The following is a 25,438-nucleotide window of genomic DNA, read 5'->3' on the forward strand; positions in this document are numbered from 1 at the left end:
TGAAATAAAATATTAGCGGATATACACACTCTGTTGTCTCTGACACTTAAGATGTTGCCAGAAAAAATGAAGATTATACTTGGTCAACTAATCTTGACAGTAGAACAAGGCGGCAAATTTGAAAAATGTAGGCGCGAATGGATATCGTCCCATAGAAAATTTGAATTTCGCGCCTTTTTTTACTGACAAGATTTGGTTAACCAGCTATAGCTTTGAATAAAACTAAAAATAAAAGTTATGAGCGATATAATAAAATAGAAATGTAAAATTCACATATATTCTCCATGTATTTCTCGCAAATTGTTTGATCACTTTTACTACACATTGTTTTATTTTTAATTAATTTTATCTACTCATTTTTTCTTCTAGGCAACACTAAGGTCGAGTAAACACATAGACAATTTTTTTTTAAATAGCGGTGGAGGTATGGGTGGAGGTACATTTGAATTTGAATACGTCGTTTTATTTTGAGGTAGTCAAATATATGTTGCTAGGCAACTGGTTTCGATTTATTTACTACTCGAAAGGCAAACTACGCACATCTAATATTACTTATTTATATTTTCTAATAAATATACAATGGCGCCTCCTACGCCAAATCCTCACGACAGTATTCCTTACCATCTTATTAGAAGAGCAACAAACAGAAGTGAACCAGGCTGCTATCAATTACATAGGTATTTCTAATTCTATGTTTGATTTACTTGGGTCTCTATTGTTTCCCAAATAGTTTCAAGCCATAATGTATTGTTAGCCCGAATTTTCGTTAGTTATAATTCATTTGCTTCAGAAACGCGTCACTTTTCAGGATTGCCATAAAACACACCTAACCTAACCTATTTATAGGGTAACTTAACGAAAATCCTGAAATTTTAACGGTTTCAGTTTTATGACTAATGATAATAATTATGACAAACAATACATTATGACTTAAAACTTTATGGGAAACAACGGGACCCCGATTTACTTACCCCATTACCCTGTCACATTACCAAATCGAAGGCCGATTCACATCCTATTATATTATTAACTAGCTTTTGCCCGCGACTTGGTCTGCGTGGAATTAGTTGGTTCCAGCAGTTAGAGTTACTATAGCGCCTGGATGAAATCTAAAGGCAATAATTTTGAGAATAATGCTTAATTGCTTACACCTATTGATAGGCAATTCATTAATTTTCCATTCCCCTTTTCACTCTCTTTAAGGATGACTTTATAAAAACTATTCTATGTCCTTCCCCGGGATTCAAACTATCTCTATATGCCAAATTTAAACTAAATCCTTTCAGCGTGAAAGAGGTAACACACATACAGAAAGACAGTCACACTTTCGCATTTATAATATTATAGTATGGATATCTAAGTTATGTGACCTACAGCAATGCTTCTCAGAAACTTTATATCCTTGCGAATTTCAGACCGTCCCAATGCCGTCTCAAGTTCCCGGTGACCAAGCGTCCCATCCACAAATGCGAGCTACCCCGCCGCGAGTCCGTATATGTCCCGGAGGCTGGCGGGATGTTTAGGAAGCTAGAAGTGCCTAGGACAGAGAAGAACTACTATCCTGCTGTTATGCCTAAGAGCGAGTTTGAGCGGCTGAAAGAGCAGGCTAGGGTATGTATTGCTATCTCTCTTCTTTTGAAGAAACTAAAGCCGGGTTCACATTTGTCTGTCGTGTTGTGTTGCGATGCATCAGAACGGTATCGGTTTCATACATATAGTTGCGTTCACATTTCTCTGATGCCGTGTGTTGTGACGGTGTATGAAACCGATACCGTTCTGATGCATCACAACACAACACGACAGACAAATGTGAACCCGGCTTAATAGAAGTGCTGAGGATAGAGAAGAACTGTTACTATCTTGCTGTTATGCCTAAAAGCGAGTTTGAGCGGCTGAAAGAGCAGGCTAAGTTAAGTATTGCTATCTCTCTTCTCTTGAAGAAACTAATAGAAGTGCTGAGGATAGAGAATAACTGTTACTATCTTGCTGTTATGCCTAAAAGCGAGTTTGAGCGGCTGAAAGAGCAGGCTAGGGTATGTATTGCTATCTCTCTTCTCTTGAAGAAACTAAAGCCGGGTTCACATTTGTCTGTCGTGTTGTGTTGCGATGCATCAGAACGGTATCGGTTTCATACATATAGTTGCGTTCACATTTCTCTGATGCCGTGTGTTGTGACGGTGTATGAAACCGATACCGTTCTGATGCATCACAACACAACACGACAGACAAATGTGCACCCGGCTTAATAGAAGTGCTGAGGATAGAGAAGAACTGTTACTATCTTGCTGTTATGCCTAAAAGCGAGTTTGAGCGGCTGAAAGAGCAGGCTAAGTTAAGTATTGCTATTTCTCTTCTCTTGAAGAAACTAATAGAAGTGCTGAGGATAGAGAATAACTGTTACTATCTTGCTGTTATGCCTAAAAGCGAGTTTGAGCGGCTGAAAGAGCAGGCTAGGGTATGTATTGCTATCTCTCTTCTCTTGAAGAAACTAATAGAAGTGCTGAGGACAGAGAAGAACTACTATCCTGCTGTTATGCCTAAGAGCGAGTTTGAGCGGCTGAAAGAGCAGGCTAAGGTAAGTACCTATTGCTATCACACCTGAAACACAGGGAATCCTAGTTCAGGCAATGTGTTTTTAAATAAATTATGTTATGTTTATGTTTATCTCTCGTCTGCCCGGAGTTATTAAGGAACTTAAAGGAGCTAATAGAAGTGCTGAGGACAGAGAAGAACTACTATCCTGCTGTTATGTCTTAAAGCCGGCTTCCCACGGCCCGTGTTTATTACAGGCCAGGCTGGATCGCGCCACGCCTGTGGATGCCTGTGCGGTTGATTACATCGGCTTCCCACGGCCCGTTGTTTCACAGATTTGACCGCGCCTTTACAGGCCGGCAGATCGTGGGAACGGTTGCATCCGACGAGGCCTGTGGTCGCCTGTCGCCACCCGCACGCGCTGTCCCAGGTGAAATGAACCGACGTAGACGCGCCCCTCCCTACAGGTCGCGACAAGCACCGTCGCGCCGCGCCGCGACGCGCTTTTGAAGTTACCGACTCCCGACGGATCGGACGGGTGACGACAGGCGACCACAGGCCTCGTCGGATGCGACCGTTCCCACGATCTGTCGGCCTGTAGAGGCGCGGTCAGAACTGAAAAAACGGGCCGTGGGAAGCCGGCTTTAGAGCGAGTTTGAGCGGCTGAAAGAGCAGGCTAGGGTATGTATTGCTATCTCTCTTCAACCCGGAGTTATTAAGGAACTTGAAGGAGTTAATAGAAGTGCTGAGGACAGAGAAGAACTACTATCCTGCTGTTAAAGCAGGATAGTAGTTCTTCTCTATTGTCAGATGTTAAGTAAAATGCATGTGTTTTTTTTTTAAATATGATATGAGTAAGTATAAAATTCTATAGTACCTACCTAAATCTTGAGGGTATTTCAATTAACAATTTAGTCAAAAGTATCGGTATTTATGGAATGGGGAGTTAAATATCAGAATGGAAATTGTATAATAAATCCATTTCAACCCAGATTCCAGTTGCTTATCGTAAAACAATTCATAAAATCGTACTTGGAACGTAAAATGTTCTAGTGCAGAAACGTATCATTTTCTGCACACCTTTTAGAACAACAATGACCCTCTTTCAGAGCATGATAAATGAAAATATGGTTTCCACAGGTGATGACCCAGGAGGAGCTTATCGCGGCCATGTACGCCCAGGAAGAGGCCGTCAAGAAAGCGGCAAAGGAGTCCGAGATGCGCAAACGGAAACTAAAGGTATTCACTGCCTGTCAGACCAAGATTACTCTGCAGAGAATATATAGCACGGAGCGGGGAAGCAGTGGCTTAGGGTGAACCAATCTGGCCGAGGGCGAAACCCACATCTGCGAGGCCCTTTTCAATGTAGTAGCACAGAATAACTAATAGTACTACCGTACAGAAAATTCACTCCTTCACAAAAGTCAGATTTAAGTATAAAATTACACCTATATCGCCGCCTGCAAGCAAAATTGAAACTTATAACCGCGCATGAACCGTGAATCTCCTTTGCGCGCCGCAGTTTTATGACCGAGCTGTAAGTGTCGGCACGGGGTTATCACTTGACAAGTTTTTATACCTATACCCACTGATTTATTATTTTTAAGATAAATATGTAGGAATTACAAACGTTGATTATGTAAACATACATTTTTTATCCGGAGATAGTATGTCTGATTCTCGCGGAAGTAAGTTTCGAAGCCATTGTGTATTTTCAATTCTGCGCGAGCGCCGCGTGACACGACTATCGCGCACGCCGAGCGGCAGCCCACTGCCATACGCCTGTCTGATGGGCGCGCCGGCCAAATGTACCTAAACTGCGGAGTGACACCCCCCTGGTAGTAGTAGTACAAATACAAATACAAAATCGTTTATTTGTCCAACATAGGTATGAATAGTACATAAGTACAGATGTTATAATATTACTGTTGTATCACTAAGTTGTGCCGTGAGGCGTACAATTTTTTGTCATTAATGGACTGTGACTATATGTATACATGCTGTGGTGCACAGCAGTTACCATTAATTATAGTCTAACAAAAATTCGTAGTAGTAGTAGTAGTAATCACTTTATTGTACACAACACAGATTTACATAAAATTTACAGAAATAAAGGTACAAAGGCGAACTTATTCCTATAGGGACCTCTTCCAGCTAACCTTCGAGCTAGAAAGCAAGCTCTTTTTTTTTGCTTTTTTTAACAATGTGTTTTCCCACGGTAATAAAAAGGTTGGTTTTGCGAGGCCCCCTAATAGAAAATCGCTGCAGAGTTATCTTGGTCTAACTCGGAATCCGTGCGGAAAGAGAAGAGTCGTAGAATGTATTTGGTTCCCATATGTTCCACGACTCTAGGTACTCTTTGTTGGAAAATCGTCACTGTTTCATCTTATAGTGAAGAAAGAGATATCTGTTTCTCGCTCTCACTTATGGGTGCGACGCACCAAGATCGCATTGCGGTGCGATAGTGTGTTACCACTATTAGGTGTAATGTTATAACCGCAAAAATCGAATTCCGCAATTTGCGGGCATCTTTCTCTGTAACTCTAATTACACCTTGGGGTTGGGGAGCCTAGCCAAGGTGCCAATCGCTATCGCTTGGCCATCGAATAGCTTTGTGTCTCTCTATCACTCTTCCACATTAGTGTGACAGTGGCGTTTCGATCGCTACGGAGCGTAAGTGTAAGGCCTGAGTAGACGCTCGAAGCGGAGCGTTCGGCGGGGCGTGCAGCGTGGCGTCGGGCTCACGCGTGATGTGAGCAGCGTGCACTAAGGCCGCTCCTATACGTTTGCATTTGTCTAACATGCACGCCGCACGCCCCGCCCCGCTGCACGCCCAACTCGAGCGTCCACTCAGGCCTTACACCACAGAATAAATAATAGTACTAAGTACAGAAGACTCACTCTCTAACAAAACGCGTCTGTTACGATCAACACAGATATGGCCGCTAGATGGCGACAGCGCCACGCGCGGCTTATGGCTTTCCCCAAAATTGGGGCCGAACGAATGTACTTTTAGCTACCTTTAGCAAAGCGACGAAATCGCGGAGTGAGACACGCCTGCTTACACTAAACGATTGCCACGTTGGCTACGCGGCCTCGTTTTCCACGTAGAGAAACGCTTGGGTTGGCTCTATTGGGGTAAAAGAGAAAGATCCCCGCAATTTGCGAATTTCATGCTAGCCCCTCTGTTCTGGTGCACAGGAGGACCTCAAGCCTCAGCCCGGGGCGGAGGCGGCAACTGGACAGGCAGACCCTGAGCTAGAGGGACCGGACCAGGCCGCTCACACCCTCACTAGGAATGAGAGTAAGGAGGTTATCGGTTCTCGCGGGCCTGGTTTCCGCAACTCGACGAACCCACTATCTTCGCTTTGATAGCCACACGCCTTACAGCGAGTCAACCTACAGTTCAGCTCATATGTTCGAAATATTTGGTATTTACCAGTTGCTCTTTGGTGTCTTTGGTGTAGGAAAACACCGCGAGGAAACCAGATGAATCCTAATAAAGCCTACCATAATTCCTTGTCTTTGAAACATAATTGTGGCTATCCATCACAGAAGGGTTATAGTAGTAGTAGTAGTAGTAAACTCTTTATTGTACAAAAAGACATATTAAAAATAACATACAATTAGTAAGAAGTACAAAGGCCAACTTATCCCTTTGAGGGATCTCTTCCAGTTAACCTTTGAGTAGATGAGAGGAGAAAGTGAAAAGAGGGTGACAAATGCAGCAAAATGTACAACAAGGTACCAGAAAGATAAAGGATATAAATACATACAAAATGTATAGGAGGGTTATAATGCTACAAGTGCAATAAGGTCTTTTCCATCTGAAATTCTGTTAAAAACACTGACTTAATATAAAAGAAATAGACACACAAAGCAGAACAAAAACGTCAACAAATGTGGATCCCAATGACGTTTCGCATCATTTGCATTGATGATAAAAACGCTTACGTAAATTTTGAGTCAAGATAAATGTTTCGTACATAAAAGAGCTTAATGTCGTAAGCGTTAAGTGTCAAATTTGCAAACAGAGGTACCAACACTGTTAAAAAATTTAGTCCGATGGCACTAACGTAACGTGACCATTGTATTTACGTCAAACTAAAATAATGAACGAATGGAGTCGCTTGGTATACTTTAATATAATTTTACAGAAAAATCAAAATAAGAAATAAAACAAATTTATATTCTTCCTTAAACTATCGCGGTTATTACTCATTATAACTAACGTACACAGGTTCTTGGTATGGTTTAATTTTATCGGGAACCCTTAAAGGATCACTCGTGTGTCTGTCTGTCCGTCCGTCTGTCACAGCCTATTTTCTCCGAAACTATTGGACCAATTAAGTTGAAATTTGGCACACATATGTAAGTTTGTGACCCAAAGATGGACGTGTAACGTAAATAAATGAATTTTAAATATGGAGGCCATTTTTGGGGGGTAAATGATAAAATTAAAAAATAAAGTTTTTCAAACTATATCGTGTTACATATCAAATGAAAGAGCTCATTGTAAGAATCTAATTTTTTTTGTTATTTTAGGATATATAGTTTAGCAGTTATTCAAGAAAATAGGCAAAAAATGACCCCCCCCCCCCCTCTTATCTCCGAAACTACTGGGTCTAAAATTATGAAAAAAATACACAAAATAGTTCTTTACCTATAGATGACAGGAAAAAACTATTAGAAATGTGCAGTCAAGCGTGAGTCGGACTTAATGTACGGAACCCGTGGAACGCGAGTCCGACTCGCACTTGGCCGGTTTTAAATAAAATAAAAATAAATAAATAAATAAATCGTTTATTCAGATGAAATAAACCCTAACATACATATTTTATTCTTCTGCCAAACTGCAGGACAGTTTGTTGGCAGAGGGAACTCCCTTAAAACATAGATGGGTAAACTTAGCTACTTAGGCAATTGCTCAATTAATTGTTAACAGTAGGTACATCTTATTGCTTATGATGGTAACTTTAATTTAATTTTGTCTAATAGAAACATTTTCATTTTAAATTTAAACACCCTAAATGATTTACATTCCCTTATATCATACGGTATTTCGTTATACAATTTTGGGATCAAGTACTTCCTACATCTTTTTCCATAATAATTTTTACCACAAGACGGAACCTCTAACATTTTTTTACTGATTGTTCTCGTGAACCTAGGGTGATTTACATAGTTTTTAAATTCATCCTTATTGAACTGCTCTAATGCCAGCAACATCCCTACTTCCTCATGGACCGGCAACATACGGCATTCCGCAAATAATTCCTCATAATTACTTTTTTTACAGCGATTTTTGGTTTTTTTGTCCACTAGTAGTTTCATAAAGCGTATCTGTAATGATTATTTAAAGTATTTAACTAAACTAGAGTCTGGCTACTGAAATATTACACAAATGTTTGGCAAGAAATTCAAAAAATCTTAGGCTGGTCACACTTTGTGTAGTAGGAGTTATAGTTATGATACTAGAAAATATTTTTGATTTTCTGTGCACACGTAAGATACCTAAGGATATAAGTTAAATATACGTTGACAATTTGAATGAATGATATAAATTGACAACTGACTTTTAGCTCTTTTTTAAAATCATAGACAATTAGTGATACAACAACGAAATATCTGTCAACAATTTTTGGTTAGCCAGACTCTATATATGACCTATACATTAAAATAAATTTAAGAATGCAGTTTAAAATGAACTGACTTACCTTTAAGACAGGTTTAGCATTTGCAGTTAGTCGATGTAGGCCCTTATTGGTGGTGTATATGTCAGAAACAGGGAAATGGGCCGAACACACAAGTGCCGTTTTGAATGGCTTAAAAAGTGCATCACCCCTATCTCTTGCTATAATAGCAGTCCACTCTGCACGTCGCATAGGTTTTCTTGGAAATCTTGAATTTAAACATAATAATATTCCTTATGAATTCTATATAAAAATTTAAAAAAATATAGACCTCACATCGACTCATTGGATTTTTGTTCCTTGACAGGGATTCTTTGGTACTAACAAAATAATTTATTCAAAACCGTGAAATTACCACCAGATTACATAAATTCTGTAATGCTATCAAAAGAACTAACCGAAAGAAATAAATTCCATCCTTTTTCCTTTTTTTATCGTTGTTATTTTTGCATATTTTTACTGCACATTTCGTCATTTTTGACAACTTCACATTTGAGCGTTCCAAACAAGACTAAACGAAAAAGTAACGCGTGATCTGTTTTCACGTTACTTTTGCGGGGCCATTTTTTGCGGCTGATTGGGTATCCAGTTCTTTATTCTACATCAATGGTTAAAAAGGCCTTATTGCCGATGAAGTATAAGGACCATTCTCTAACGGAAAGCCCCAATATTCTTCAATTCGTGTTACAGTGCTAAGAGCGGACAACATGCAGGGCCCGCGTCTCTGCAACCGCGTCATCTTGGCGTCCAAATGCCACGCCATACGCGACGCGCAGATAGTCGAGAAAGATCTCATCAAGAAGGAACTCATGGAGGAAGAGAGACGGTAGGTGACAGAGAGAGACAACAGTATCTCGGCGTCCAAATGCCACGCCATACGCGACGCGCAGATAGTCGAGAAAGATCTCATCAAGAAGGAACTCATGGAGGAAGAGAGACGGTAGGTGATAGAGAGAGACAACAGTATCTCGGCGTTCAAATGCCACGCCATACGCGACGCGCAGATAGTCGAGAAAGATCTCATCAAGAAGGAACTCATGGAGGAAGAGAGACGGTAGGTGATAGAGAGAGACAACAGTATCTCGGCGTCCAAATGCCACGCCATACGCGACGCGCAGATCGTCGAGAAAGATCTCATCAAGAAGGAACTCATGGAGGAAGAGAGACGGTAGGTGACAGAGAGAGACAACAGTATCTCGGCGTCCAAATGCCACGCCATACGCGACGCGCAGATCGTCGAGAAAGATCTCATCAAGAAGGAACTCATGGAGGAAGAGAGACGGTAGGTGACAGAGAGAGACAACAGTATCTCGGCGTCCAAATGCCACGCCATACGCGACGCGCAGATCGTCGAGAAAGATCTCATCAAGAAGGAACTCATGGAGGAAGAGAGACGGTAGGTGACAGAGAGAGACAACAGTATCTCGGCGTCCAAATGCCACGCCATACGCGACGCGCAGATCGTCGAGAAAGATCTCATCAAGAAGGAACTCATGGAGGAAGAGAGACGGTAGGTGACAGAGAGAGACAACAGCATCTTGGCGTCCAAATGCCACGCCATACGCGACGCGCAGAACGTCGAGAAAGATCTCATCAAGAAGGAACTCATGGAGGAAGAGAGACGGTAGGTGACAGAGAGAGAAACAACAGTATCTCGGCGTTCAAATGCCATGCCATTGGCATCATCATGGATAGGGTTTGCACGACGGATCCGAAATGTATGGCACGATCCGCGGATCCGGATAATTTCATACATTTCGGATCCGGATTGCAAACCCTAATCATGGAGGAAGAGAGACGGTAGGCGATAGAGAGATAAGGAACTGATCGTCCCTCTTCTTCTAGCCGGATTCACACCCCACAGCTAAGAACGCTGCTCTAGTAGATTTGGCGGTCTAGCATGAGTTGCGTTCTCGCGCGTGACTCCATACTGGAAGTCGCGCGAGAACGCAACTCATGCTAGACCGCCAGGCGGTACAGATCATGTGACAAAGTACCACTTCACATCCTTTCCATCTACTGAATATACTGAGAGCAACTATATATCGCGTCAAGTCTGTTGATCCTTGGAACCAGATTTTCACCTGAAGTGAAGTAAAAGTACATCTAATACCTTTAAACGAGCAATTCTTGTTTATTTATTTATTTATATATATATACATATATTTCGGGGATCTCGGAAACGGCTCTAACGATTTCGATGAAATTTGCTATACGGGGGTTTTCGGGGGCGAAAAATCGATCTGGCTAGGTCTTATCTCTGAGAAAACGCGTATTTTCGAGTTTTTATATGTTTTGCGAGCGAAGCTCGGTCACCCAGATATTAATATCTTTGTCTGAAGAACGCACTGCGATACTGTCTTTTTTCAAGCGTTTTTAGCTATTTGTAAATAGGTGAAGCGGAGATGTTCATATTAAAAAACCGGCCAAGTGCGAGTCGGACTCGCGCACGGAGGGTTCCGCACAATCAACAAAAAATAGAGCAAAACAAGCAAAAAAACGGTCACCCATCCAAGTACTGACCCCGCCCGACGTTGCTTAACTTCGGTCAAAAATCACGTTTGTTGTATGGGAGCCCCACTTAAATCTTTATTTTATTCTGTTTTTAGTATTTATTGTTATAGCGGCAACAGAAATACATCATCTGTGAAAATTTCAACTGTCTAGCTATCACGGTTCGTGAGATACAGCCTGGTGACAGACGGACGGACGGACAGCGGAGTCTTAGTAATAGGGTCCCGTTTTTACCCTTTGGGTACGGAACCCTAAAAAAGTAGCGATAAAAGCTTGTAACAAAAACATTTTTAAACAAATATCCTTTTCCCTGAAGCTGAAATTGTATGTTCAGCCTGGACGCCATAATGGAGGCGAACCGGGTGGCGGCCGTGGCGCGCGCCGAGGCGGAGGAGGAGCGCCGGCTCGGGCTGCGGCTGCAGAACCTGTCCGCGCTCAAGGAACAGATACACTCCCACGAGTTTGCCAAGGTACTGACATAAGTCGGGGTCGTGGGTTGTGGAGTAGGTATAAACTCCAGGTATAAACTCCAGACTCCAAACCAAAATAGTTGTGATGTTGACACAATTTTCATATTACAGAAAAAATGCATTAGAATACTGGTAAATACTGATCAACTAGACTCCTGTAGACCTTCTTTTATTAAGCACCAGATCCTCACCCTTGCCTCAATGTATATCTTAGAAACAAGCAAATTTGTCAGAAAACATAAACAATTTTATTCACCACTAACAGACAATAGAAGAAACAACCGAAATTTAAACAAACTAGAATTGCCTTTTTCCTCATTAAATCTTGTCACATGGAGCCCTCATTTTATGTAGTCCCTAAAAATTTATTATCCGATAATCTTCCGAATTCTCTGAAAAACTTAGAAAATCCCAAATTATTTCAAAACAAGTTAAAAATATTCCTTATTAATAAGTGCTATTATAGTGTGAAAGACTACTTTAACGGAAAATATGATTAAAATGATCTCATAATATGTACCTACCTAATGAAAATTGGAAATATTTGTAATTGTTAAGCTAGTAGTTTTTAAGTTAACTGTAGTATAGGTATAATATGTTGGGCGTCACTTAAACTAACCCAATAATATGTACCACCTGTATAACTGGTTTGTGATATGCAATAAATGATTCTATTCTATTCAATTTTTTTTCGTCACTAGCGACACTTGTGACTTGTGAGCAGCGCCGGTCCGAGCACTCGATCAGGGTAGAGCGAGATTAAGTTTTGGCGCTCCATGCTCAGTAATTCGGTTCCGTAGTTACCCGTCCGTTTTTTCTAGACGTTTGTTTTCACAGTATTTGCCATTTTGGCACCCCCCTACCATTAGGCGCCTAGAGCGGCCGCTCCACTAGCTCTACCCTAGATCCGGCCCTGCTTGTGAGTGTGACATCTGGTGACAAGTCGCGGCACTGATAGTTCCACTACTTGACGTTAGATGTCGACTACGAAATAACTCGCGTTTTGGTAAGAAAACTGATATATGGGTGCCACTCTTTCTTTACTTATATTTCTCCATGCTGAGGTGTATGACCGAGCGTCTAGACTGCCCGCTAATTAAGTATTGGGTTGAGGTCGTGGTAGGGAGGGACAAGTAGTCCTGATAGTCAGGGTATTTGTAAGTAGTTTTATGTGTTATGTTTCCGTTTCCGTGTTTGTCATCTTAATTTTAGTTTTTTGTTGTATATATTATAATTATTTTTTCTGCATTGCTTTTTGTGTAAACTAACCTTTAGGCTATTAAGATGCATTTTACTAACACTCCTATGGATTATGCTGGTCCGAAATAAACAATTTTTAGTTTTTATGATATTGACAGGTAATGGAAGCGGAACGCATAGAAGAGGAGAGTATTCGCGTGAACCAGTCCAACATAGCGATGCAGATCGATGAAGCACAGAAGCTGAAGGAGAAACATAACCAACAGCGGCATCTGAAGGAGATGCTCGACCAAGGTGGGACTTAGTGTAAGGCCTGAGTGGACGCTCGGGGAGCGTTCGGCGGGGCGTGCAGCGTGGCGTCGGGCTCACGCGTGATGTGAGCAGCGTGCACTAAGGCCGCTCCTATACGTGCGCATTTGTTTAACATGCACGCCGCACGCCACGCCCCGCTCCACTCAGGCCTTACACTAAGGGTTTATTTTACCAAATTCCCGGATTTCCATAAACTGAAACTACGTCCAACCAAAAGTGGTGGCACAGCCAAAGAGAATTTGAAATACGAACGTCAGGATTTTTTTTCGTAAAAAATCAGTAATTTTGTCAGGAAATTCCAAATTTGGATCTGGTAACCGTACACGGGACAGCCCGTGGTATGCTCCTGAACTGTTTTGTCAGGGCTTTTTTCGCAGGCAACGCCGAGCTCCTGTACTACAAACAGCTTCAGATGGAAGAGGAACGCATCAACGACCTCCGCGTGGCCAACTTCCTGAAGCAGAAGCAGGAGCGCGAGTCCAGGAACCGCGCGGAGGCCGAGGCCGTTAAGGCGGCCAAGCAGAAGGGCATCTCCCACATCGCCAATGCGCAGAAGGTATAATATTATATAAACAAGCAGCTTCAGATGAAGGAGGAGCGCATCAACGACCTCCGCGTGACCAACTTCCTGAAGCAGAAGCAGGAGCGCGAGTCCAGGAACCGCGCGGAGGCCGAGGCCATTAAGGCGGCCAAGCAGAAGGGCATCAGCCACATCGCCAATGCGCAGAAGGTAAACTTTCACGATCTTTACACATTAATAGGGAATTTTACGCGAAACTCTGCGGCGCCACTCCCATAAGTCACAATTTAAAGCTGTGTCCAGACGAGACAATTTTTCGCCAATCTGATGAAATTGTCTGACCAAATCCGGACGTGCGGACCCAAACGCTAATTTGGCTCGCCTAATTCGACTATTCGACCGCCGATTATGACCGATATTACTGATAAAATAGGGTGCGGACGCAAGAATACCAATTTGTGACTAGTATTTTCGTTTTGGAGCATTTTTTTAACTTAGAGGGCTCAAATATCACCATAAATCTTAAATTGGTGATTAAATTGGAGATTGGCCAATTATTTTCCTGATCAAATCGGTCAATTTGCCCAGCTCGTCTGGACTCTACTAGCAACTTCAGCTGTTGTACTTTATCTGTTCCTACAGGCTGAACAACAGCTGAAAGATGAGCTGGAGCGCATCCGCAACCTGAAGATACAAGAAGACGTCGAGAGGGAATACCGACGGAAGGAGAGGGACAACGCCATACGGCGGAACAGGGAGATGAAGCATCTGCACGAGGCGCGCGAGCAACAGGTGAGATGTAAGAGTTAGAGCGCGATAGAGGAACGGAGGGAGAGGGACGCACAACAGCGGGACAGGGCCCAAGCTGCCGGTGGTCAGGGCCGCAGAGTGAGGAACCGACATACTATATGCGGAGCCGTGTCCAAGATCACCGCCTTCTGCATCTGACCCTTGATCCAACCACCTAGCGAGAGTCTCTCAAGATGTTGGTCGAGACTCTTCGCTATTAGACCGTTCGCTGAAACAACTATCGGGACAAAATGATCGTCGAATCAACATCCCACATGGCGGTTATCTCGTGAGCCAAGTCTAGGTACTTACTGGACTTGTCCTTCTCGGCTTTCACGAGATTCTCATCATGGGGGATGGTGATGTCAACGAGCACGGCCCGGCGTTGCGCTCGATCTATTATCACAATGTCAGGCTTATTGGCTACAATAGTCCTGTCAGTGATGATAGATCGATCCCAATAGAGCGTGGCACGACCATTCTCGAGAACTTGCGCAGGTGAATACTTGTAGTACGGTACTTCGCGGTCCACAAGGCCGTATAGAAGAGCAAGCTGCTGGTGAATAATCCTGGCTACGAGATTATGTCTGTGCAAGTACTCGCCGTTAGCAAGATGAGAGCAACCGGAAATGATATGCCTGAGTGACTCTCCGGGACGGCGGCATGCCCGACAAATGTCGACCGTACCGTCCTTCAGGATATATTTCCGATAGTTGTTCGTCATCATTACTTCGTCCGCAATTGCACAGGCAAAACCCTCGGTTTCTCCGAAGAGGTCCCCGAATCGTAACCAGTTCACCGACGCGAGCAGGTCCACATCGGGTCCCGTGAGGGCCTTGTAGAACCGCCCGTGTAGCACCTTACTCTCCCATGCCGCCTTGCGATCCGCAGTACTTAGTACCACAGGTTTGCGCCAGTTCTCGTTTGCCAAGGAGAGCGGCGTGAGGTATTATTTATTATTATTATTATTTATTTATTCAGTACTATCCGGTTTCTGTATAAATCCGTGGTGTAATGTGTTCAGATCCAAGACATCCACCGGCTCATCGCGCGGGAGATCGCCAAGGACGAGCAGAGCTTCAACAACGCGGCCCGACAGAACGAGGAGTTCTTGCGGAGGGAGAAGGAGGTATGTCACCGTCACACTCACCCATAGACTAGGAATCCTCTAGACGGAGTTTAGAGCAATTATTTCATGAAACCGATGCTGCCAAAAATACGGGTGTGCGGGGGGACGAGGCGAGCGAATCCCGTGCCGTGATTGGTCCGTTCAAAGACACGGACCAATCACGGCACGGGATTGACTCGAAGATGGAGTAAAACTACCGTATAAGTGGCAGAGGGGGTAGCGTTACTATGCTCAGTCTAGAGGATGTCTTGTCTGTGCACTCACTCTCACCCCACAGGATAAGCTACCCGGATAAGCTACTTCAACGCTATACTTATGCTGTCTAGCATTTTTACACTTTTCAACCAACAAAACAAACTCCAATGTATGATGTTGAGTCCGCAGCAGGCGTGTCTCACTCCGCGATTTCGTCGCTTTGCTACAGGTAGCTAAAAGTACATCCGTTCGGCCCCAATTTTGGGGAAAGCCATAAGCCGCGCGTGGCGCTGGCGCTGTCACCACCTAGCGGCCATATCTGTGCTGATCGTATTAACAGATGCGTTTTGTTAGAGAGTGAGTCTTCTGTACCTAGTACTACTAGTGGCTCTGTGAGCTGTAGACCTCGCGAGCATAGCTTATTGGGACCGTTCACGATGACAGCGCCACACAGCGGTTTGATCAATCAAAAATACAAAGATTTTAATTTATTTAAAAAAAATACGAAGTTCAAGTGAAAAAAAAAAAATACAAAAAGCTATGTCTTACTGGGGATCGAACCCAGACTTTCTGTGTGCAAACAAAAAAAGCAATTGTTTACAAAATGCGCCATGATAGTTCCTAGCTAAGCTGCCGAAATTTGGCTACTGATTCTCGAGTACAAACTAAATATCTAAATACCGCCTAAACCAGCAATACAATTTTTCTGCATTTTTTGCCATTTACTATGTAAATATGTTTCAAAAAGAAAAAACTCTTATGATACCGATACGACTATTTGTTTAGGCGGGAGCTATCACGACTCCGCCATTTTGAAAAATTTCCAAAAACCGGATCGACAAAAAAAATTTATTTAGTCATAGAATTCGGTCACAAAATTTCACGAAAATCGGTTAAGAATTGCGACCTGTAGAGGAGAACATCCGGACATACAAAAGCAAAATGCCCGAGTCAAAACGTAGACCTTCGCTACGCTTCGGTCAATTATTTCTTCTGTGGATACTGGGATAGGATAGGGTATAATTTTAATGAAAACTTGTTTCAGCTTGAGAACAAACGCAAGGCGCGTATCGAGCAGCATCGCCAGGAGATCATGAAGCAGATCAACGACAAGGAGCGCGCCAGGTAGACAAACAAGTTGTACTAGTGGCTAAAGCTTTGGATTCCTCCGAAAACGGTGCCGTCATATGACGGCCGTCATATAGCGGCAGCAAAAGACGGCCGTCTTTACGGTGGCGACATGTGGAAAGTACCACGGCGTCATAACACACCGTCATCCACCAAGGTCAAAGCGGCAAATTTGAAAAATGTAGGCGCGATGGGATAACGTCCCATAGAAAATTTGAATTTCGCGCCTTTTCCTACTGACAAGATTTGCTTGATCATCTATAATTTACTTGGAGGATGAAATATCATCAGAAGAGGAAAATAATCGTAGTACGGAATCATTTAATCAAATCTCGTGTCATTTATTCAAAATGGCGTCACCGCTATCTAATAAAACGTTCACGAAACTCGACACCGTCATGACGGCCGTCATCTTTCGTTACGTTGACAATCAACGTAACGTACGATGACTATCGCACCGCACTGTGACCTTGGAGCGTCGCACCCATAAGTGCGAGCGAGAAAGAGCATAAGACTTTCCGGTCGGAGCTACATCTATTGTCAAGTAGAATTACTGATAGTTCCGCTACTCGATGCTAGATGTCGACTGTGAAAATAATAGTCTTTTTGGTATCAAAACTGATGTATGGAGCAGGGATGTTACGGAGCTCCGTTTCCGTTTCCGTTAAGTCGGAACTTCCGTTTGGTATTACACATCCGTTTCTGTTCCGGTTCCGTTACTTTTGAAACGGAAGTTATATCGGATGTCAATGCTTAGCGCGGCAGCGGGACATGAGCGGTGTACATCAACAACAAACAGGTTTATACCAGTCATTCGCTCATAGCCCCGCTTGCCACGTGCTGCAGTAATTAGATGTTCTGGTTTATCCGTGTTTTTGAATAAGTACCTATTCGTATGTGTTGTGTTGTGTAATGTATACCTACTGATAGTACTGACTCAGGCTCCGGTTCTTGTTCCGGTTCCGATTCCGTTTCTGGTTCCGATAAACTAAATTTAAGAGCCAACAGGAGCTGAGATTTAAATATTTTAGGTAAATATACCCGTCTCGCTAACGGAAGCGGCTCCTAAAACTAGTGCGATAAGGACAAGGCGAAAAATCCTGCGTAAAAATCTCAAATATCGAGGTTTCGTACTCGACTGTTTCCTCCTCCAAAACTTAACCAATCGTAACCAAATTTGGAAATCTAAATGATTATGAAATTATCTGTGTCGGACCGTTTTGCTTTTTTGGCTAATTGATATCAGTTTTGAATACCACGCCTCTCATTGCGGCATAGTCAATTAGGCCATTTTGGCCATTTTTGAAGGGCTCTAGCGCCTTAAAAAAACAAAAATATCAAAAAAAGCAAAACGGTCCGACACAGATATTGACAATATTAATCTGTGTTAAAAAAATCATTGCTCTAGCTTCAAAACCCACGGAGGAAACAGTCGAGTACGTTTGTATGGAGAAATGACCACTCCTGTTGGCTCTTAAAACATCTGGTTCCGCTTTCGTTTCCGATAAAACCACATCCGTTACATCCCTGGTATGGAGTGAGCACTCTTGTCTTACTATATTTCTCTATGCCAGGGTCGAGATGCGTGAGAAAATCCACAACGAGGGCGTGGCTCTCAGAATGGAGCAAGAGCAACAAGACAAGTACGAGCGCAGGGTCATCAAGGAGAAGGTGAGAACTGCACGCTTCAAGCGTAGTCCAGACGGGATAGAAAAAAATGATATTAGAAACCTCAATATCATTTTTGAAGATCTATCCATAGATACCCCACACGTATGGGTTTGATGAAAAAAAAATTTTTGAGTTTCAGTTCGAAGTATGGGGAACCCCAAAAATTTATTGTTTTTTTTTCTATTTTTGTGTGAAAATCTTAATGCGGTTTACAGAATACATCTACTTACCAAGTTTCAACAGTATAGTTCTTATAGTTTCGGAGAAAAGTGGCTGTGACATACGGACGGACAGACAGACGGACAGACAGACAGACATGACGAATCTATAAGGGTTCCGTTTTTTGCCATTTGGCTACGGAACCCTAAAAATCTGCACCCAAAGGCGAATACTGGAGGCACAAATTGGTATTCTTGCGTCCTCACCTCCATTGAAATCAGCAAGCCAAATTGGCGTTTGCGTCCGCACGTCCTGATTTGATCGGACAATTTCATCAGATTGGCGATAAGTCGTCCTCGTCTGAACACGCCTTTAATTTAATCGTGATCCCAAAGAAAAAGTCGTAACACAATATCGCACCGCACCGCGACCTTGGTGCGTCGCACCATAAGTGAGAGCGAGATAGAGATATCTTTCTCTCGCTTTAAGTTATGGGTGCAACGTACCGTGACCTTGAACGGTGCGATAGTGTGTTTAAAGACTTTAAAGTAATTTCGTCACACTTACATCGGAGCGGTCAACGCGCTCATAAATATCAGAACACGCCTCTATTGTCAGGGCGTTAGAGTGCATGTTCAGATATTGTGAACCTTGGCCGCTCCGATATATCTGATGGCGACTGAACCTACAGGGAAAAATCTCAAAACTAAAAATTTGTAAAAAAATAAGTAAGTTAAATTTGCACAGAACCCTCGGTGGGCGAGTGTGACTCGCACTAGTCCTGTTTTTGTTTATAAACTTGAAAGTTTTTCATTATAAACCTATTCTACAACCCCGTTTGCAGTTGGCCGCCATGAGACAGCAAAAGGTCGCCGAGAAGTACGTGAAGGAAGTCGAGCAGACCCTCAGCCACTACGGGTACAAGGAGCTCAGCTAAAACACCAACTATATCACGAGAATTTACGTTTTTTGTAGAGATGCACCGGATATCCGGTTACTATCCGGTATCCGGCCTATCCGGCCGTTATTTTCCTATCCGGCCGGATACCGGATAGTGACCTACTATCCGGCCGGATACCGGATAGTAAAATTAATACATTTTGGGGTAAAAAATGGAATCTAAAAAACAGTCACGGTCATAATGCTAACGACACAGTAGATAGAAATGATTACGTAACCAATGTCACACAATACACTTATTTGTTTACCAAAAATACGCGCGCGAACTTGTAACTATAAACGAACTTACTACGTAATGACATGATAAAACTCGTTACGATCCTAGAAATGTGTCCGCGCGAACGTTCACTACGAAACAGGTCGAAACCTGCACGACGCGCACCTGCAAAACTCAAAATATAGGTATAGTTCCGCCGGCCGAATATCCGGCGGCCGGATACCGGATATTCGGCTAGTGTCATGGCCGGATATCCGGTATCCGGCCAAACAACTATCCGTTGCATCTCTAGTTTTTTGTTTATTTTCAATACAAGCCATACCTTAAACTTCGTCTCCTCGTCTTTTGTAATTTTTTTGTACGCCAATGACCGATATATCCGGGCGTTTTCTAAAATAAATATTGAAAACCCGATTCTCCCAGATCCTGGCGTTTTTGGGTTCTTTCAATTCAGAATCACTAGCATATTCAATCCTGGTGATAAAAAAAATTGTCCCAAAATTTTGTATGAAAATTGTACATTCCACTACGTCACGTTACATACAAGTGAAAAATTTTCTCATACTAAAAACGTGACGTAATAGAATGGACGTTTTGGGACGTATTTTTTAATGGTAGGATGGAGAGTGCTGTCGATTCTGAGTAGAATGAGCCCAAGAATGTCCAGATTTGAAAGAATTGGGTTTTCGATATTTATTTTAGAAAAAGCCCTCCGCACCGTAGGTCGTAGGTTCAACCCCAAAGACCGATTAATCGGTCACAGACCACAGAGCAACATCGACCTACGTGCATATGCATAAAGTTCAACTTCAGTTATGACACTTCAATGATGTGGCGTCCGAGTGACAGCTTTTGTGTTTGACACGGCGTGGAAAAGGTTAAAGACTGGCGTTATTCATAAACGGCTGCTAACTTAATCAGTTGATGATCGTCGTTTGCCCCTCTCTGTCGTTATGCCATAGAGTGGGACAAACGACGACCATCAGCTGATTAACTTAGCAAACGTTTTTGAATAACGCCGCGCCGTTAGCATATAAAACAGCGGTCGGCAAGCCGCGGCCCGCGGGCCGCATGCGGCCCGTGAACCTGTCACTTGCGGCCCGTGAGCCTCCCTAGCTATTTTGTATATAATATTGACAAACGACAATGTCTGATAAAGTATAAATATTACAAAGTGCGGCCCGCGTCAAATTCGTTAACTACTATGTGGCCCTTGGCTCCTAAAAGGTTGCCGACCGCTGATATAAAAGATTGTGTGCAAATGACTTGTGTACTTTTATTGATATTAAAAAAAATAGATTTTTAATTCGTTTTTCATTGTTTATTATAAAAATTAGAACCTACCTATTTAAGTATAAAATGTCTTTTTAAAACAAAATTTTTCAATAAAAATTTCCATATTTTTTGGCTTTCCTTATGGGCAAATGACTGGTTGTATGACCATACAGTTTACTTTCTTACCTCACTCTAGTGATAGATAGTTTCTTACACCTCTGTGAGCATGAGCCTTCCGGCATAAATAAAAAAAATACATAGATTGCTCACTCCATAGTCTCCATACATTAGTTTTGAGACCAAAATACTATTAATTTCAGTGTCTACCACCAACAACATAAGACTTTCCGGTTGGTGCTACATCTATTGTCAAGTAGCAGTACTGATAGTTCCGCTACTCGATGCTAGATGCTAATAGTCTTTTTGGTATCAAAACTGATGTATGGAGTGAGCACTCTTGTCTTACTATATTTCTCTATGCTCCCGGATAGGCTTATTCAGCTTCTCATCATGTATCCGTTCATGATGCTTCAACTTAAACTGGCGATTACAAGCAAAACTACATTTCTCACATTTGTAACGTTTCACAGCGTGCCTTGCTTCATGGTTCGCTAGATCTATTTGCCTCAAAGTACTATAACTGCACGTGCCACAATTGTAAATCTCCGCACCAGTGTGTGTCGCTTTATGCAATCGCAAATGCCATTTTCTGTCGGTAGCGAAACTACATACCCCACACTTAAACGGTTGGTCATTGGTATGTATTACTTTATGATTTAATAGATCATCTTTTTTGGCACAAGCAAAGTCACATTGGCTACATTTATAAGGAATCACGTTGGTATGCATAGCTTTGTGGCTTAGTAGATGGTTTATTTGTGTACCGGCATAGCTGCATTGATCGCATTTGAAGGGTTTTTCCCCAGTGTGTTTCCGTTCGTGTACTTGCCAACTAACTTCTCCTAAGAAAGCTTCACTGCAATAGCTGCATTTGTATGACTTTTCTTTAGTATCTTCTCTTTCAAGCGCTTGCAAATCCTTTTGAGGGTTGCCTGGTTTGTTGTGTACTATTTTATGTTTCAGTAAGTCATCTTGTTGGGTACAAGCAAAGCTACATTGATTACATTTATATAGTTTGACATCATGTAGTAAACTAGTTTTGCTTGTGCCGGCATAAATACGTCCACATTTGAATGTCTCCACAGTCTGATTTCTTTTTTGGACTCCTAAACAACTTTTCTTGTTAGATTTCTTATCATTATCGCAATGTTTCTTTGTGTGTCTTATTAACCCGAGTAGATTGACAGTTTCATATTCACAGTGAGCACATTTGAAAATTTTTGGTTTTCCACTTAATTCCTTCTTTGGAGTTTGCCCTGCAACAGAAAAATTTGTGTTTACGAAAGAATAATTACGAAGTACAGTTATATGGGGAATGGGTGAGCGCATGTGTTGGTATAGATTCATGCTAGTCACCATAGCTGCTAAGAGGCACTCTAAGACGTATTTGAATCAAGATCTTTGTAAATTAGGACAAAATATAGGCAAACCAACCCCCATACATAGATTCACCTTATCCAAAGAAATGTTATTTGAAAGCATATATAGGTAATCTATATCTCAATTTAAACAAACAACACAAACAAATATAATTCTTAATTCATTTATTATATCTTAGTTAAAGTGCAAGCCTTCGAAAATCAGACGCAATTGGAACTAACCGCAAAGGGTGGTTAGTTAAATTGTCATAAACTACTATTTTGTCGGAGGTGTGCTGACCTACATTCACTGCAAAAATAGGCTATGTCAGCCACCTGTCGCTCAATCGTCGTTCTCACTAGCCAGTACAAACACAGTTACCATAGATGTCTTACATTTCTATTATAACAAATTGCGAGAACTAACTGACCTTGGGACCCTTGGGTAGCAACGCGCCGCTCCACCGCTGGCTCGGAACCGCGCACAGGTTCAGGTACCAGCTCATTATTCTCGTGTTCGTTCCCCGCCGCCGTACTAGCCGTCTTTGAAGCCTCCTGTTTTACACAGCCATTTTCCAATGCTAACTCGATTTCTATAGACACTTTCTGTAAAGGCTCGTCCTTTACATACGGCTCGATTTTTATAGACACATCGCATGAGGGCTCGTCTTGTACAAGTTGTACACACTCCTCAGAGGGTTCAGCTTTCACGAAAACTTCCTCTGTGGGCTCTGTGTCTTGTAACGTTGACTCCATCGTCAACTATCAACTGTCCTATGTAATCGTCACGCGAATAGAAATCGACGCTTTTGGAACTTAAGGAAGAGGTATTTATGATTAGTATGTGCTGTTTACAGCATCAAAAAAATATTATTATTTAGATTTCTTGCTTACAACTGGGCTCAGCGATTCCAATCCTATGACAGTCAAATGACAGTGACACTAGTGACAGAGACAAACAATCACTAGCTGTGTTTGTTAAGGCCTCTACAGACCTTGCAACAAATGTCATGCGAATTTAAGGCCTCTCTATACGATATAATATATTGGCTTCTATTATCGTTGGCCACGCCCCCACAACATGGCATGAGCCATGAGCGGCTTGCTTCACGTCATTTCTAGAGTTTTGTCTGCCGCCCATAATACTAGTGGTGGACGGTGATTATGCGCACTGACACTGCCAAAAATGTGAACTTCCGTGCGTTCAATTTGTTTAAACTAACGTAATCTGTGCTGTCTAGGTCAAACTCTCGTGCCTACATTTTTTAAATTTGCTGTCTTTTTCTACTGACACAGTGTGTTTGCACTTTGCAGTGTGTGCACAGTTTATCTAAAAACGCATGCCTTTTGTTTCACGGTCTGTAGAGCCCTTAACGAATACAAGTTGTAATTGTCACTGTCAGCTGTCAGTGTCACTGTCACTAGAGCTGCTGGAGTGTCGACGGCGGGCGGCATGAATATGCTACCTTCTATGGCATGAATCAAGGCCCCAACGAAGCCCCAACGTTATCTGTTCTCTTTGACGGCGCAGCAACTAGTATCATTTGTCTCTCCTCGCTCTTGTAAAAATGCCGTTTGTCAAAAAAGGACAACCATACTTGCTATGCCAAGCCATGCTAGCCATGCTATTGACAAGATGGACTTCAAATCAAGGTGTTACCGTTTTAAAAGCTGTTTAGACTCTCGCGCGAGCAGCGCCACGAGACGCGAGTGTAAGCGGTGGGCTCGCGGCAGTCGCGGCTCGTCTCGTGGCTCGCAAGCTCGTCGAGTTAATATAATTTAAACACTAACGGCACGGCATAAGGTTTATAACCGAATGACAAGCCGAACGCGAATGTAAGCGGTGGACTCGCGTCTCGTCGCGTCGCGTCTACGAGACGCGAGTCCACCGCTTACATTCGCGTTCGGCTTGTCATTCGGTTATAAACCTTATGCCGTGCCGTTAGTGTTTAAATTATATTAGCTCGACGAGCTTGCGAGCCACGAGACGAGCCGCGAGCCCACCGCTTACACTCTCGTCTCGTGGCTCGGCTCGAGGCTCGTCTCGTGGCTCGCACGAGAGTCTAAATCGCTTTTAAGCGGTGGACTCGGCGACTCGCGTCTCGTGGCGCGGCTCGCGGCTCGTCTCGTGGCTCGCGCGAGAGTCTAATCCGCGTACGAGAGTCTAAATTAGCAATTATATCTGTCATATCTATGGAATGGCGGTGGCGCTGGCGGACGGCGACGCCGACGCGTCGCATAGGGATCATGTTGATACTGTGTAAAATAAACCAAACTGTAAAAAAAGTCTTATAGCAATATAGCATATTATATTAATCATAAAAATACTGTTCTAAAAGTGTGTACTCTTGTTTGCGTGCCGATATTTTAGGACGCTTAATAGTTGACCATGGAATCATCATTGCAAGCCACAGACGCTGTTTTTGTGAAGGCTGAGCCTCCTGAGAGTCCTGAGGATGTGTGTGTAGAAGACGAGCCCTCATGTGAGGACGTGTCTATAAAAATAGAGCCTTGTGTAAAAGACGAGCCTTCGCGGGTAAAAGACGAGCCTTCGTGTGTAAAAGACGAGCCTTCGCGGGTAAAAGACGAGTCTTCGTATGTAAAAGACGAGCCTTCGTGTGTAAAAGACGAGCCTATGGAAATCGAGCTGTCTTTGGATGATATGTGTGTAAAACAAGAGCCTTCAGAGACGGATGGCGCGGCGGCGGGACTGTACGCGGGTCGGCTTGTGAATGACGAGCTGGTACTTGAACCTGTGCGCGGCCCCGAGCCAGAGGTGGAGTGCCGCGTTGCTAGCCAAGGTCAGTTCTCGCAATTTGTTATATAATGTTTAATTAAGAAGTTCAAGGTTCGCTCACTGGGGTTTGCTCAAAGGCCCAGTACTCCCAGTAGGCCCAGGCCTAAAGCAGGCAAGATATTAGGGGCATTAGGAGAAAGGGGCGGCTACTTATTACTCTTAGTAGTTTCTACAGGGCGTGGAGTCTAGAGCGGCCAAAACTGCTAATCTGCTACTGAAGGTTGTACTGGCTAGTGAGAGTGATGATTGAGCGACAGACGGTTGACATAGCCTATTTTTGCAGTGAATCACAGCACAGACTTGCATGAATCTATACCAACACATGCGCTCACCCATTCCCATTCCATTTGACGACCGGTCTGGCCGGGTGTCATTCTGAATCCCTAACAACGTTTGTCC

At 42.9% G+C, this 25,438-nt stretch overlaps 2 protein-coding genes across 2 annotated transcripts; one reads left to right on the forward strand and one right to left on the reverse strand.

The window, feature by feature from the left end:
- The first annotated feature begins 517 nt into the window (after positions 1-517).
- On the forward strand, positions 518-19,256 carry LOC134657971 (cilia- and flagella-associated protein 45-like). Its single transcript, XM_063513577.1, has 13 exons — positions 518-677; positions 1,416-1,611; positions 3,673-3,771; positions 5,734-5,836; positions 8,916-9,051; positions 11,074-11,209; positions 12,568-12,703; positions 13,099-13,277; positions 13,884-14,033; positions 15,055-15,159; positions 16,400-16,479; positions 18,057-18,153; positions 19,157-19,256. Exons 1-13 carry the CDS (start codon positions 580-582, stop codon positions 19,247-19,249), a joined length of 1,608 nt encoding a protein of 535 aa, XP_063369647.1. The 5' UTR covers positions 518-579; the 3' UTR covers positions 19,250-19,256.
- Positions 19,257-21,229: 1,973 nt separating this feature from the next.
- LOC134658222 (paternally-expressed gene 3 protein-like) lies at positions 21,230-22,998 on the reverse strand. Its single transcript, XM_063513832.1, has 4 exons — positions 22,674-22,998; positions 21,946-22,140; positions 21,722-21,855; positions 21,230-21,304 (listed from the first exon to the last, which is right to left on the reverse strand). Exons 1-4 carry the CDS (start codon positions 22,996-22,998, stop codon positions 21,230-21,232), a joined length of 729 nt encoding a protein of 242 aa, XP_063369902.1.
- Positions 22,999-25,438: the final 2,440 nt, after the last annotated feature.

This window comes from Cydia amplana, chromosome 21 (genome assembly GCF_948474715.1).
Source record: "Cydia amplana chromosome 21, ilCydAmpl1.1, whole genome shotgun sequence".
Lineage (NCBI taxonomy): Eukaryota > Metazoa > Arthropoda > Insecta > Lepidoptera > Tortricidae > Cydia > Cydia amplana.

Coding starts and splice junctions, on each gene's coding strand:
- LOC134657971 (XM_063513577.1), top strand. CDS start 580: ATGGCGCCTCCTACGCCAAATCCTCACGACAGTATTCCTTACCATCTT. Junction 11,210..12,567: donor ACTCCCACGAGTTTGCCAAG/GTACTGACATAA, acceptor TGATATTGACAG/GTAATGGAAGCGGAACGCAT. Junction 18,154..19,156: donor GCAGGGTCATCAAGGAGAAG/GTGAGAACTGCA, acceptor CCCCGTTTGCAG/TTGGCCGCCATGAGACAGCA.
- LOC134658222 (XM_063513832.1), bottom strand. CDS start 22,998: ATGGAGTCAACGTTACAAGACACAGAGCCCACAGAGGAAGTTTTCGTG. Junction 21,856..21,945: donor GGAGACATTCAAATGTGGAC/GTATTTATGCCG, acceptor GTACCCAACAAG/ATGACTTACTGAAACATAAA. Junction 21,305..21,721: donor GTGAAGCTTTCTTAGGAGAA/GTTAGTTGGCAA, acceptor TGTAATCGCCAG/TTTAAGTTGAAGCATCATGA.